Below are 16181 nucleotides of genomic sequence, written 5' to 3' on the forward strand. Positions count from 1 at the left end.
GCATTGGTGATCATTTTCCAATGTTCTCTCGACTCTGGATCAGTTCCCGTGGACTGGAGGGTAGCCAATGTAACTCCACTTTTTAAGAAAGGAGGTAGAGAGAAACGGGAAATTATAGACCAGTTAGCCTTAGGGGCCTGTCCCACTTAGGCGATTTTTCAGGCGACTGTCAAGTTGCCGGCAGTTGCCTGACAAACCGGCAACTGGAACGGCGACGGTCAGAGTGGAACACACACACACACACACACACACACACATCGCTTCCTTCACCAGCCCGTTATACAGGCGGAGGACAGGACAAGCAGGGAGAGTGCTCTCTGAGTGAAATTCACACAGTACAAAGCCAAGGTGATACAGACACACACCGCGATGAACAGGAAGCTTGGCGCTGTACCTAAGACGGCTAAAGAACAGTATGCGGTAAGTTCTTTAAAAGGGGCGGAGAGGGGGGGAGGGGGGAGAGGGGGAAGAAGGAGGGTGAAGGAGTGGAGACAACTTTTAAGAAGCCAGAGATACACGGCTGTGAAGTTCGGCGGACATTTAACATTACCGGTCGGTTATCCTTGGTTCTGAAAACTACTGCTTAAGTTTTTTTTCCCAATGAGCCAATGAAATTCACTGGTCAGCACCAGCTACAAGCTATGAGAACCTATGAGAACCTTCGACCTCCTGGCGACCCACCTATGGCAGGAGAATTCTCTCTACTCTCCATGGCGGCTTCATTCTGGTCGCCGCTAATTTTTCAACATGTTGAAAAATTTGTGGCGACCATAATGAGGCCGCGACTAGTTCCAGTATGCGGGAACTCCGCACGACCATGAAGGCAACTCCCCGGTTACCACGTGCGAACATGTGGCGACCACAGTCGCCTAAAAAGTTGCCTAAGTGGGACAGGCTCATTACATCAGTAGTGGGGAAAATGCTTGAATCGATTATTAAAGATTTTATAGCAACGCATTTGGAAAGCAGTGACAGGATCGGTGAAAGTCAGCATGAATATATGAAGGGGAAATCATGTTTGACTAATCTTCTAGAATTTTTTGAGGATGTAACAAGTGGAATAGATAAGGGAGAGCCAGTGGATGTGATGTATCTGGGTTTTCAAAAAGCCTTTGACATGGTCCCACACAAGAGATTAGTGTGCAAAATTAGAGCACATGGTATTGGGGGTAGGGTATTGACATGGAGAGAACTGGTTGGCAGACAGGAAGCAAAGAGTAGGAATTAACGGGTCCTTTTCAGAATGGCAGGCAGTGACTAGTGGGGTGCCACAAGGCTCGGTGCTGGGACCCCAGTTGTTTACAATTCATATTAACGAATTATGTGAGATAATTAAATTTAATATCTCCAAGTTAGCAGATTACACAAAACTGCGAGGAGGATGCAATGAGGCTGCAGGGTGACTTGGATAGGTTGGGTGAATGGGCAGATGCATGGCAGATGCAGTATAATGTGTATAAATGTGAGGTTCTCCACTTTGGTGACAAGAATAGGAATGCAGATTATTATATGAATGGTGGCAGTTTAGGAAAGTGGGAGGTGCAACGAGACCTGGGTGTGCTTGTACATCAGTCACTGAAAGTAAGCATGCAGGTACAGTAGGCAGTGAAGAAAGCTAATGGCATGATGGCCTTCATTACAAGAGGATTTGAGTTTATGAGCAAGGAGGTCCTACTGCAGTTGCATAGGGCACTGATGAGACCGCACCTGGAGTATTGTGTGCAATTTTGGTCTCTTAATTTGAGGAAGGATACTTTTTCTATTGAGAGAGTGCAATGTAGGTTCACCAGGTTAATTCCCAGGATGGTGGGACTAACGTATGATGAAATAATGGGTTGACTGGGCTTGCACTCACATGAATTTAGAAGGGTGAGAGGGGATCTTATAGAAACATGTAAAACTCTTAAAGGGTGGACAGGCTAGATGCAGGAAAAATGTTCCTGATGTTGGGCGAGTCCAGAACCAGGGGTCAGTTTAAGAATAAGGGGAAGGCCATTTTGGACTGAGATGAGGAGAAACTTTTTCACCCAGAGAGTTGTGAATCTATTGAATTTTCTGTCACAGAAGGCAGTGGAGGCCAATTCACTGGAATGTTTTCAAGAGAGATTTAGATCTTACAGCTAAGGGAATCAAGGGATATGGGGAAAAAGCAGGAATAGGGTACTGATTTTAGATTGATTGATTGATATAATTTAATTGCCACACAACCAAGTTCGGTGGTATTTGGGTTGCCAGCAGCGGTACAATAATAAAGAACACAACCACAATAAAATGTTTACACAAACATCCACCACAGCATTCATCACTGTGGTGGAAGGCACAGAGCTTGGCCAGTCCTCCTCCATTTTCCCCCGTGGTCGGGACCACCACCCTCCACAGCCGTTGCTGCGGGCGTCCAGATGGTAAGGGACAAAGTCAAAGTCAAGGTGAGTCCAGGATCGGCTCTTCCCAACCAGAGACCGCGGCTTCAGGCTGGTGAAGGCCGCAGGCCGGCGGTCAAAGTTTTAAAGTACCTGCCGTGCCGCAGCCGGAAGCACTGCAGTCTGCATGGCCGGCGGTCGAAGCTCCCCTCCAGGGGAGATGGTAAGTCCATGCCGCACCCGCGATAGAAGACGGCCGCGGGCCGGCAGTGATGGCTTCTTCTTCCCCCCGGGTCCTCCACGAGGGATCCCGGGCTGTAGACGCCGCACCAGCTGGAGTTCTGCAGACCGCGGCTTCAGGCTGCCGGCTACTGCGGGCCAGCGTAACGGAGCGCTCCCCTCCAGCGAGGTCTCACCCGCTCCGCGCCGAGAGTCCACGCTGCGCCCGCCGCTGAAGCTCCGGGCGCGTCTCCGGGAAAGTCCGCGCCGATCCTTGCTGTTAGGCCACGGGGGAGGCGACCTGAAAAAATCGCCTCTCCATGGAAGATCAACCATGATCATATTGAATGGTGGTGCTGGCTCGAAGGACTGAATGGCCTACTCCTGCACCTATTTTTCTATGTGTCTATGGAAAGGAGAGGGGCACAAATGCTGGAGTAGCTCAGCAGGTCAGGCAGCATCTCTGGATAAAAGGAATAGGTGACGTTTCGGGTCGAGACCCTTCATCAGAGATTGGGGTTTCACCCACTCTACTCCATCAGTCTGAAGAAAGGTCCCGACCCAAAACATCACCCGTCCATCCTCTCCACAGATGGCGCCTGGCCAGCCGAGTTCCTCCAGCACTCTGCGTGTTTTTGCTCAATATTGCAGCGTCTGCAGTTCCTCGTATCTCAACCTTAAACTGCATCCTCTTAAGCCAACACTGGGCGGCAAAGTGAGATCTGTGATTCTGTGGGGAGGATGGGTGAAGTTCCTTTTGATTTGAGCCGTCCACAACCCACCAGAGAGGTAGATCTTCTTAATTAGAGATAGCCGAGGGGACCTGTTCTCAGTCACCAGCGACTCGGAAGCAGCAGGGCTGAGTTGAGGGTATTAGGAGAAGGCACGGTGTCTTTGCACAGTGTGTGTGTGTTCACTCTGAAGGGGAGGTGGCCAGAAATCGCTCTCTCAACGTCATGTGGACCATCCGTGTATAAATAGCGGGGCTGCGGTTCTCTAGCAGTCTCTGGGTTATGCATGGTAGGGGAACCGAGCACCCACCCACCCCCTGTTTGGTTTGCTGGTCGCTTTCCCCGCTAGTTGGCCGGAGCTGCATCGGACATGTCTCTGTCTTTCTGTGGCAACGATACGGCCACCGCATACAACGTCGACGGCGGCATCTTAAACAACGGCTGCTTCGTGGATGCTCTCAATCTGGTCCCACACGTCTTCCTACTTTTCATCACTTTCCCGATCTTGTTCATCGGTGAGTAAAGGGAACTCGAGGGGAGAGAGAAGCGGGGTGGGGGGAGAATTCACCCACAGCATCAACTTGGGACCATTGGTCCCAGATTGTGGGTGCACTGTGACATATGGTTTTACACGCCCCCCTCCCCTGGCACAGCGGGTAGAGCCGCCGCCTCACAGCACCGGAGACCCCGGGTTCGACCCTGGCCTCGGGTGTTGCCTGTGTGCGTGGAGTTTGCATGTTTTCCCCGTGACCGGGTGCGTTCCCTCCGGGTGCCCCGGATTCCTCCCACATCCCAAAGTCGTGCGGGTTTGTAGCCTGTGGATGAGAAAGTGGGATAACACAGAACTGGGGGGTGGACTCGGTGGTCTTCCATACGGTGTATTTCAATCAATCAGCCAAACACCACTTGAATGGGTTTGAATAGTTTAGTCAATGACCCTTTAGCCGGAAGAACAGATTACAGGTCACCCCAAATCCATGACCAATTGTCCCAAATTATCTCCACCCCCTCCCACCCCCCACCACTCTCCCCATTTCTCTTTTCCAGCTCTCTCCCATTCCCCTCCCTACTACAATCAGTCTGAAGAAGGGTTCCGACATTTCCCCACACAGATGCTGAGTTCCTCCAGCACTTTGTGTTTTGCTCAGCATCCCAGTCTGTTCTTGGGTTGTCCAACAATATCCAAGAGCAAATCAAACCAAAAGACAAAGGGATCCGGGAAAGAGGATCATTTGATTCCCCGCCACGCCCAACTCACTGGACAAACTTTGGAATGATTCCTCTGGTGGTTGAATTGAGACCAAATATAAATAAATCAAATTACGGATAGGGCAGACAGTCAGAACCTTTTTTGCAATTGTCAAAGACAAGAGGGCATAGCACTATGGTGAGAGGGGAAAAGTTTAGAGGAGATGTACAGGGCAAGAGTGATGAGTGGGTGGTAGTTGAAGAATTTAAAATTCCTATAGGATAGGCACGTGGATATGCAGGGAATGGGGGGGGATATAGATCACGTGTAGACAGAAGGGATTAGTCCAAGTTGGCATCATGCTCGGCATGGACATTGTGGGCTGAAGGGCCTGTTCCTGTGCTGTACTGATCTATGTTCTATGTATGTTCATGTTCACCTGTGGGGAATCTAGAACTTCTAAACAAGCCAGTGTATAACACATTAGAATTGCAGAAGGCAGAACTCCCTCAACACAATGAGCCGAGGCAAAGAAATACTACATGGACTGCCTCATGAGCACCAAAGAGCAAATAAGTTGTGTGGTCAATGTAGGAACCATTGACAAAGGCCAATGGGGTAGATAAGTTAAAGATAGACACAAAATGCTGGAGTAACTCAGCGGGTCAGGCAGCAGATGGGTAGGTAGGTTAGATGGTTAGATACTCTTGCTCGGCCTTCAATGGTTGAATGCTGCTCCAACAACTTACCCACAGGTTGGAAGGCCACCTAATTAGTTTGCTGGTTTGTTCAGTTTAGTTTAGAGATACAGCATGAAAAGAGGCCCTTCGGCCCACAGTCCACACCAACCATCACGCTAGTTCTAACTTATCCTGCTTTCGCATCCACTCCCTGCACATTGGGGATAATTTATACAGGCCAATTAATCTACAAAACCCTAACTCAATTTACCCAGAGTCGGTGCATTGAGAACCAGAAGACATAGGTTTAAGGTTAGGGGGGAAGATTTAATAGGAACCTGAGGGGCAAATTTTTTACACCGAGTGTGATGGGTATATGGAATGAACTGCCAGAGGAGATAGTTGAGGCAGGTACTATCACAAAGTGTAAGAAACATTTAGACTGGTACATGGGTAGGATAGGTTTAGAGGGATATGGGTCAAACACAGGCAGGTGGGACTAGTGTAAGCATGGGCAAGTTGGGCCGAAGGGCCTGTTTCCACGCTGTATGACTCAATGACATCTTTGGGATGTGGGAAGAAACTGGAGCACATGGAAGAAGCCCCTGCACTGCAAACTCCACACAGACAGCACCCGAGGTCAGGATTGAACCCGGGTCTCTAACGCTGTGAGGCAGTTGTTATACCAGCTGCGCCTTTGCCACCCGAAACACATGGCCCTTGCTGTCTCTGCCTTTTCAATGGAGATGTAACTGATCCAAATAGTATAACTTTATAGAGAAATGTAGGTGTTCCACTCAATATTTATCTGCTTTAAACATATCGTCACACCGTTAATTGTGGGATCTTGCTGTGTGCAAAATGGCTGCTATGTGATCTGCAGTATCATAGTACTGCCAAAGCACATGTTTGAGTGTAAAATGCTTTGGACAGTCTGTGGTCATATAAGATGCTTCAGCAATGAAAATCAGTAGTTGACTTGCCCACATAATATGCTATAAATACTCATACTATAATGGTTATGGTTTTATAAGTGGATCCCATTTGTAATGAGATTTTGCAGGCCAGGGTTATTGCTTCTAGGCATAACCCTTGTTCCATCTACTTACAGACTTATTCTCCACTGAGCAAACGATTTGTTTAATTGCAAGCATTTTAAATATAAATAATGTGTGATCTGATAATCTCATTGTTTAGCAGTTGTATTACTGATTAAGTTTGGAAAGATATGATCACAATTCAGAAGCAATTGTATGCAATTTTGTAAGCAATTTTAGTCATTTATAGGGCAGTTTGAGCATTTTGGTGGTTCAGAATGTTTTAATATTTTCCAGGAACTGAAGATATCCAAGAATGTATTTACTTACAGTGACACAAGGAACTGCAGATGCTGGAATCTTGCATAACACAGAGTGCTGGAGTAACTCAGTGGGTCAGAGCAACATCGCTGGAGGACATGGACAGGCGATGTTTCAGATTGACACTCTTTTTCAGACTTAGGTTGAAGAAGGGACCCAACCAAAAAAATATTTATCCATGTCCCTTACAGATGCTGCCTGACCCGCTGAGTTACTCGAGCATTTTGTGTTTTAATACATTTGCTAGGTTGAATTTGAAAAGGGTTATTTTTAGGGAGGAATATGGGAAAAATAAACTGTTGTCCATAACTACACTATTTCATGGTTCTGGAAAGATATTTTCACGTTTAGTTCGGCTTGGCGATTTAAAAATTGCAAGCTTGAAAGCAAAACATTTGCTGAAGAAGGGTCTCGACCCAAAACGTCACCCATTCCTTCTCTCCCGAGATGCTGCCTGACCCGCTGACTTACTCTAGCATTTTGTGCCAATCTTCGGTGTAAGATCTGCAGTTCCTTCCTACACAAAACATATATCTTGACAGATTCACTTGGACTGACTTTTTTTGAATGTGTAAAGCAGGCATGGTTGAATCCAGCTTGGACTTTTATGAAGTATTAGGAGGGGCAGCAGACAGTGTTCTTGATGACAGATGGAATATGAACAGTAGTCGGCATTAGCCACAGCACTATGCATCAGGCAGCTTTACACTGCTTGGGTAAGGAAAATGAGATTAATTTGGATTTTAGTAACAGCTGCTCACACTGCCAGAATACAATATTTAAAATTTAAAAAAGGCTCACTGCACTCATTGCTGCATGTAAATTGCAAGGAACTCGTCAGATGATGTATGTGTGTTGTTAGAATTAGGCCACCTTATTCCGTCCAATTGCTTCTGATTGGACATCCTGACAGTCACTGGCAGAGGAGATGGTAGAGAAGTTTCTGCACAGCATGCTAGACTTAGGCCAGAGTGTTGGCATAAATCCAGTTGAACATGGATATAATTTGCACAAATAAGATATGGCGGTTTAATAACAACATCTCACATTTGTGAAAGATATTCTACAGATTCAGAACTTCCAAATGCACACAGCTAACCAAAGGGAAATTATGTATAAGCAGGAACTGAAGATGCTGGTTTACACCAAAGATAGACAAAAAAATGCTGGAGTAACTCAGCGGGTCAGGCAGCATCGCTGGAGAAAAGGAATAGGTGATGATTCGGATCAAAGTGAAATTATTGCTATCTAGGAAATGCATGACTTTGGATGACTGATTCAGTTGATACCTGGAATATAGTGTGGTATGTCTATGAGTAATTGCAATGGCAGGTGTATGCGGCCTGAATAAACAGAACACACGTATGAATAAATAGAACAGAGAACATAGAAACATAGAAAATAGGTGCAGGAGTAGGCCATTCGGCCCTTCGAGCCTGCACCGCCATTCAATATGATCATGGCTGATCATCCAACTCAGTATCCCATCCCTGCCTTCTCTCCATAACCCCTGATCCCTTTAGCCACAAGGGCCACATCTAACTCCCTCTTAAATATAGCCAATGAACTGGCCTCAACTACCTTCTGTGGCAGAGAATTCCACAGATTCACCACTCTCTGTGTGAAAAATGATTTTCTTATCTCGGTCCTAAAATAATTCCCTCTTATCCTTAAACTGTGACCCCTAGTTCTGAATTACAGTGCAGCAACAGGCCCTTCAGCTCACAATGTCTGCTCTGAAAATGATGCCAAGCAAAGCTAATCACCTCTGCCTGCACGTGATCAGTAAAGTGCCTGTCCCACTTACGCGATCTTTACAGGCAACTGCCGGCACCCGTGATAGGTCTCCGAAATTTTCAACATGTTGAAAATTCAGCGGCGACCAGAAAGACGCTACGACTCTTTGGAGACCTCTCACGGCCATATAGGTTGTATGATCGTGGGAGGTCTCCTATGATCATGAGATGTCACCCGCAACATGTCGCCAGGGGTCGCCTGTATGGTCGTGAGAGGTCTCCTCTGGTCGTGAGAGGTCTCCAAAGAGTAGTAGCGTCTTTCTGGTCGCCGCTGAATTTTCAACGTTGAAAATTTCGGCGACCTATCGTAAAGGTCGCGTAAATGGGACAGGCCCTTATCTCTCCATTCCCTGCACACCTGTGTGTCTATCTAAACGCCTCTTAAACACCACGACTGTATCTGCCTCCACCACAACCCCTGATAGCACGTTCCATGCACACACCACTCTCTGTGTAAAAGAAGGCAGTTTGAGACATCGGCATGGAATCTCAGGTAAGGGTCCAAGGATTGGTCAGTGCAAAAAGTGAAAGATGCAAACAATTAGGTGCATAGGATATAGGATGTAGGACAGTGCAGCAAAGGAACAGGACCTTTGGCCCACAATGACTGTGTTGAATATTATGTCGATACAACCTTTTATCCGCTTGCACATATCCACAGAAGTCAATTTCCTACACATCTGCTTGCCTATCCAAAAGCCTCTTAAACTTCACTACCATATCTGCCTCCATCACCACCACTGGCAGTGTGTTCCATGCACCCACCACCCTTAGTAAAAAAACTTGGCTCGCACATCTTAAAGGTATGCCTTCTACTAGATGATAATTCCACCCTGGGGAAAAAAGGTTCTGACTGCCTACCTTATCTATGCCTATCATAACTTTATACACTTCTATCAGATCTCCCCTCAACCTCCGACTTCCCAGAAAAATTAATCCGGCCTGTCCAACATCTCCTTGTAGCTAATATCCTCTAATCCGGGCATCATTCCGACGATCCTACTCTGCACCCTTTCCTAAGCCTCCACATCCTTCCTTTATTGGGGCAACCGGAATTGACTGCAATACTCCAAATTGGTGGTATAGAAATCTGGTTGGGCATCAAGTCTCAGAGCAGCTAACATAATCAAAGACTTGTCCCACCCAGTCATTCCTCCTTTCCCTGTTCCCATCTGGGAGAAGGTATAGAAGCTTGAAAGTGCGCTCCACCTGACTCTTCTTTCCCTCTATATCAGGCTTCTGAACGGTCCTTCCATAAGCTAGGGTGCTATCCAGTTCACCTCTACCCCATTGAGGATATAGGACTTGGTCTCCGGAACTGATGAGCTACAATGCTGAGAACTATATTCTGTACTCCGTATCTTCCCCTTTGCTCTACCTATTGTACTTGAGTTTAGATTGATTGTATTCATGTATAGTATATCTGGTTTAGGTTTATTATTATCATGTGTACCGAGGTACAATGGAAAGCTTTGTTTTGCATGCAATCCCAACAGTTACATAGAAACATATAAAATAGGTACAGGAGGAGGCCATTCGGCCCTTCGAGCCAGCACCGCCATTCATTGTGATCATGGCTGATCATCCCCAATCAATAACCCGTGCCTGCCTTCTCCCCATATCCCTTGATTCCACTAGCCCCATGAGCTCTTTCTAACTCTCTCGTAAATCCATCCAGTGATTTTGCCTCCACTGCCCTCTGTGGCAGGAAATTCCACAAATTCACAACGCTCTAGGTGAAAAAGTTTTTTCTCACCTCAGTCTTAAATGGCCTCTCCTTTATTCTAAGACTGTGGCCCCTGGTTCTGGACTCACCCAACATTGGGAACATTTTTCCTGCATCTAGCTTGTCCAGTCCTTTTATAATTTTATATGTTTCTATAAGATCTCCCCCTCATCCTTCTAAACTCCAGTGAATACAAGCCTAGTCTTTTCAATCTTTCCTCACATGACAGTCCCGCCATACCAGGGATCAATCTCGTGAACCTACGCTGCACTGCCTCAATCACAAGGATGTCCTTCCTCAAATTAGGAGACCAAAACTGTACACAATACTCCAGATGTGGTCTTGCCAGAGCCCCATACAACTGCAGAAGAACCTCTTTACTCCTATACTGAGATCCTCTTGTTATGAAGGCCACCATTCCATTAGCTTTCTTCACTGCCTGCTGTACCTACACGCCAACTTTCAGTGACTTGTGCACAAGGGCACCCAGGGCTCTCTGTACCTCCCCCTTACCTAACCCAACCCCATTGAGATAATAATCTGCCCCCTTGTTTTTCTGCCAAAGTGGATAACCTCACATTTATCTATATTACTAGACTAAGTGGGACCCGTTGGGTCCTAGCATCACACAGGAGGGCTGGTCCCCCAACGCAATATTCCACCTCTCTACCAATTCCAATATTGGTGGCTAGTGGTGGGGGGGGGGGGGGGGGGGGGGAGGGGGGGAGGGAGGTAGGGAGGTAGGGGGGGGCGGGAGGTAGGGGGGGATTTCTGGAGCGCTAGTATGGGTGTTGTGGGCTGAAGGGACTGGTTTCCAGAGGGCTAGTATGGACATTGTGGGCCGATTGGATTCTTGGGCTGGCGGCTCAGTCACTCAAGCCTGTTGTACTGGTAGCTCACTCACTCATGGCTGGTGGGCTGGCAGTTGACTCATGGCTATTGCTTGAAATTCCATTTCAAGCAGGGTGCAAGGCCACCAAATTCAAGTGCAGTTTCTTGCCACTTCAAGCAAGGTGCAAGGCCACCAAATTCGTGCAGTTTCATACCATTTCAAGCAGGGTGTAAGGTCAGTAAAGACAGCGCGTCATGACCTCTCCCTCCTCCATCTTGCAGAGATTGAGCCACGGCCACACTTCTTGGTTTTATAGTCCCTCCCGCCTCCCACCAGAAAGGGCGTGGCCTTCATGGCGTAATTGACGGGAGAGAGAATCTCAACATTTTTAAAACACTAATAACTCTTTTATATTTCATCGATGGGAAAAATCCTTGGCACCTGATGAGCGGAGGGAGTGTCTGAGTATAATGGCCAAAAATCACAGCCATACGTGGTAGCATCTTTTCTAAAATCAACAAAAAGGGCAAAGAGAAAGTGGTCAAGACTAGACTTCTAATTATATAGAAGGCAAGGCAACTTTAATTAGGCAAGACCACTTTAATTAGGCAAGGCAACTTTAATTAGGCAAGGCAACTTTAATTAGGCAAGGCAACTTTAATTAGGCAAGGCAACTTTAATTAGGCAACACAGCTTTAGCATTTCCAAACCAAAGGCAACACAGCATTTCCAAACTATATTTTCAAACCACATTAATGGCACTGACAGGTCAGTAAAACCACTCACAGTTTTGTAGACATGTGTTTACATGCTCAGACTGAGAGATGTGACCCTCTCGCTCACCCATCTTGCAGAGACTGACTGAGGCACTCAACACTTCCGGGTTTTATGGTCTCTCCGGAAGGGGTGTGGCCTTCAGGAGAGAGAATCTCAACATTTTTTAAACACTAATAATTCTTTTATTTTTCATCGATGGGAAAAATCCTCTTGTCCTGCGCTGCGGAGAGGTACTCTGAGTAAGATGGCCAAAAATTACAGCCGTAAGTGGCAGCGTTTTTTCTAAAATAAATATACAGAACAACAGGAAGTTGTCAAGATCAGACTTTTAGTAATATAGATACTGCATCTGCCATGCATCTGCCCTCTCACTCAACCTGTCCAGGTCACCCTGCAATTTCCTAACATCCTCTTCACAGTTCACACTGCCACCCAGCTTTGTGTCATCCGCAAACTTGCTAGTGTTGCTCCTAATTCCCTCTTCCAAATCATTAATATATATGGTAAACAGTTGCAGCCCCAACACCGAACCTTGCGGCACTTCACTCACCACTGCCTGCCATTCTGAAAAGGACCTGTTAACTCCTACTCTTTGCTTCCTGTCTGCCAACCAATTTTCTATCCATGTCAACACCCTACCCCCAATACCATGTGCTCTAATTTTAGCCGCCAGTCTCCCGTGTGGGACCTTATCAAAGGCTTTCTGAAAAACTAGATACACTACATCCACTGGCTCCCCTTCATCCATTTTACTTGTCACATCCTCAAAAAGTTCCAGAAGATTAGTCAAGCATGATTTTCCTTTCATAAATCCATGCTGACTTGGACTAATCCTTTTACTGCTATCCAAATGCCCCATTATTACCTCTTTAATAATTGACTCTAGCATCTTTCCCACCACCGAAGTCAGACTAACTAGTCTGTAATTCCTTTTTTCTCTCTCGCTCCTTTCTTGAAAAGTGGCATAACATTAGCTATCCTCCAATCCACAGGAACTGATCCTGAATCTATTGAACATTGGAAAATGATCACCAATGCATCCACTATTTCTAGAGCCACCTCCCTGAGGACCCTGGGATGCAGACCATCAGGTCCAGGGGATTTATCATCCTTTAGTCCCATTAGCCTACCCAATACTATTTCTCGCCTAATGAAAATTTATTTCAGTTCCTCTACCCCCTTAGATCCTCTGTCCTCCAGTACTTCTGGGAGATTGTTTGTGTCTTCCTTAGTGAAGACAGATCCGAAGTACCTGTTCAATTCTTCTGCCGTTTCCTTGTTCCCCATAATAATTTCATCCGTGTCTGCCTTCAAGGGACCTACATTTGACTTTGCTATTCTTTTTCCCTTAACATATCTAAAGAAGCTTTTACTGTCCTTCTTTATATTCCTGGCCAACTTCCCCTCGTACTTCATCTTTTCAGCCCGTATTGCCCGTTTTGTTTCCTTTTGTTCTCCTATGAAAGTTTCCCAATCCTCTGGCTTCCGGCTATTCTTTGCTGTGTTATACATCTTTTCTTTTAGTTTTATTCTATTCCTAACATCTCTTGTCAGCCACAGTTGCCTCCTACTCTCCTTAGAATCTTTCTTCCTTTTTGGAATTAAATGATCGCGTCTTCCGGATTATGCCCAGAAATTCCTGCCATTGCTGTTCCACCGTCATTCCTGCTAGGATCCCTTTCCAGTCTACCTTGGCCAGCTCCTCCCTCATGCCTTCATAGTCCCCTTTGTTCAACTGCATCACTGACACTTCCGATTTAACCTTCTCCTTCTCAAATTGCAGATTAAAACAAATTATATTATGACCACTTCCTCCAAGCGGTTCCTTTACATCGAGTTCTCTTATCAAATCTGGTTCATTGGACAACACTAAATCCAGAATTGCCTTTTCTCTGGTCGGCTCTATTACAAGCTGCTCTAAGAATCCATCTCGGAGGCATTCTACAAACTCTCTCCCTTGGGATCCTGAATCAACCTGATTTTCCCAGTCTACCTGCATATTGAAATCCCCCATCACCACAGTGGCATTACCTTTGTTACATGCCAGTTTTAACTCCTGCTGCAACTTACACCCTACATCTGGGCTACTATTTGTGGGTCTGTAGATAACACCAATTAGTGTCTTCTTGCCTTTGCAATTACTCAACTCAATCCACAGTGACTCTACCTTGTCAGTCCCTATGTCTTCCCTCGCAAGGGTCTGAATTCCATCCCTCACCAGCAGAGCTACCTCCCCCAACCCTCCTCTGCCCACCTGCCTGTCCTTTCTATAGGATGTATAACCCTGAATATTAAGTTCCCAGGCCCGATCCTCCTGCAGCCACGTCTCAGTAATCCCCACAATGTCATATCTACCAACCTCTAACTGAGCCTCAAGCTCATCTACTTTACTTCTTATACTTCGCGCATTCATATACAATATTTTTATTTCCTTCCGCATCTCACCTTTCACATCGACCCCTATTACACTTGACCATACTCTCCTATTCCTTTGTGAGCTTTCTTTCCCGTTAATTCTGGGGTCATTAACTATCCCTTTACTCCCTTTCCCTTTAACTCCGTCCTTGACTATCCCATTTGACACCCCCCCCTCCCCCCCCCTCCCCTTATTTAGTTTAAAACCACCTGTGTAACAGTGGCAAACCTGCCTGCCAGAATGCCGGTCCCCCACCTGTTAAGGTGCAATCCGTCCCTTTTGTACAGTTCCCCCTTACTCCAAAACAGATCCCAGTGGTCTAAGAATCTAAATCCCTGCCCCCTGCACCAGTTCCTCAGCCACACATTCAGGTCCTGTCTCTCCCTGTTCCTGCTCCCAGCACGAGGAACTGGAAGCAAACCGGAGATAACAACCCTGGAGGTCCTGCCTTTCAGCACTTTTCCGAGCTCTCTAAAGTCACGCTTCAGAATATTCATCCCCTTCTTTCCGACATTGTTTGTGCCAACATGCACTACCACCTCCGGCTGTTCACCTTCGCCCTTGAGGATTTTCTGCACTCTGTCCGTGACATCCTGGATCCTGGCACCAGGGAGGCAGCACACCATCCTCGAATCCCGTCTGTTGCCGCAGAAACCCCTGTCCGTACCTCTCACAATGGAGTCTCCAACTACCACGGCATTGCCTGACGTTCAGATTTGATATTTTTCTTCTCACCTTTCATTCATTTGTTCTTTGTACCTTCACACTCCTCTAGTTTCCCTCTCCCATGACTGTCTGAAGAAGGTCTTGACTCAAAAGGTCACCTATTCCTTTGCTCCACAGATGCTGCCTGACCCACTGAGTTACTCCAGCATTTTGTGTCTATCTTCAGATATACCATACATAGATACAATTACTTCAAACTCATACTCTAGGTAGAGCAAAGGAGAAGATACAGAGTGCAGAATATAGTTCTCAGCATTGCAGCACATCAGAGTCCAATGTCTGCAATGGGGTAGAGGTGAATCGGACAGTACTCTGGCTTATGGATGGACCGTTCAGAGACCTGATAATGGAGGGGAAGCTTTGAAAGCATCGCTTGTGAAACACAGCTTTTCACTGTCGCTTGGTACATGTGACTTACTAAACCTAAACCTAAACAAGAATGTCTTCTTCATTGCATATACATGGGAGGAATCCTACACAGGTTAAAAAGCATCATGAGCAGAAAGAAAGCAGAAGCTAGATAGGAATAGGAATACTTCATTGTCACATGTGACTAGGCACAGTGAGATTCTTTGCATACACAATGTATACAAATATCAGTCACCTACGACGGCACAGACAAAATTACAAAGCTCGCCGGCTCCTCCTTTTGTTCTACGCAGCCCGGGTTGGCGGAGACCACGGCGCCTCGATAAAGGCCCCCGGCCGCGTTCCCAGTCCAGAGCCGCGGCACGTCGGGGCGTGTCTGGTCGAGGCCCTTCCTCGGCACCAACAACAAAACAATCACAGTGAAGCAGGGCTTCAGTTGATAAAGAATGCAGCGGAAGAAGGTTCTCGACCCGAAACATCACACATTCTTTCTCTCCAGACATGCTGCCTGTCCCGCTGAGTTACTCCAGCATTTTGTGTCTACGATTTACACCAGCATCTACAGTTCCTTCCTACACAAGAGTGCAGAGTGTTTGTCTCCCAGCCAGGATTCATAATGGCACAAGTAAATCTATCGATAGATAAGATAAGGCACCTCATTTCACTTTCAAATGAAGATATGGAAAGGGGAGTTATTAGTTTAGTGAGGCCGAGGGTAACAGGAGATTTGAAATGGCAGAAGGGAGGGCTCCTCCCATTATGATTTAAACCCATAGCGGTGGTTGAATGACATGGAGGATGTTCACTCTTAGTGAGTATTAGGCATTCCAAAACGGTATACAACTCTAAGTTTAGTTTAGTTTACTAGACTAAGTGGGACCCGTTGGGTCCCTGTCACACAGGAGGCTTGGTCCCCCAACGCAATATTCCATAACTCACCCATAGCCCCCAACTGCACAGGCGCAGCTCATTTCCCCTCATCCCTAGCACTCTCTCCCCCTC

The 16181-nt window shown here is 46.5% G+C and overlaps 1 protein-coding gene across 1 annotated transcript in view; it reads left to right on the top strand.

The window, feature by feature from the left end:
* The first annotated feature begins 3592 nt into the window (after positions 1-3592).
* Positions 3593-16181, top strand: part of abcc9 (ATP binding cassette subfamily C member 9) — a 155782-nt gene continuing 143193 nt past the window's right edge. Inside the window, exon 1 of the mRNA XM_033039473.1 lies at positions 3593-3825. Coding sequence (XP_032895364.1) covers positions 3681-3825 — 145 coding nt within the window. The 5' untranslated portion in view covers positions 3593-3680. The remainder of the gene's footprint in view (positions 3826-16181) is intronic.

This window comes from Amblyraja radiata, chromosome 21, assembly GCF_010909765.2.
Source record: "Amblyraja radiata isolate CabotCenter1 chromosome 21, sAmbRad1.1.pri, whole genome shotgun sequence".
NCBI classification, from domain to species: domain Eukaryota; kingdom Metazoa; phylum Chordata; class Chondrichthyes; order Rajiformes; family Rajidae; genus Amblyraja; species Amblyraja radiata.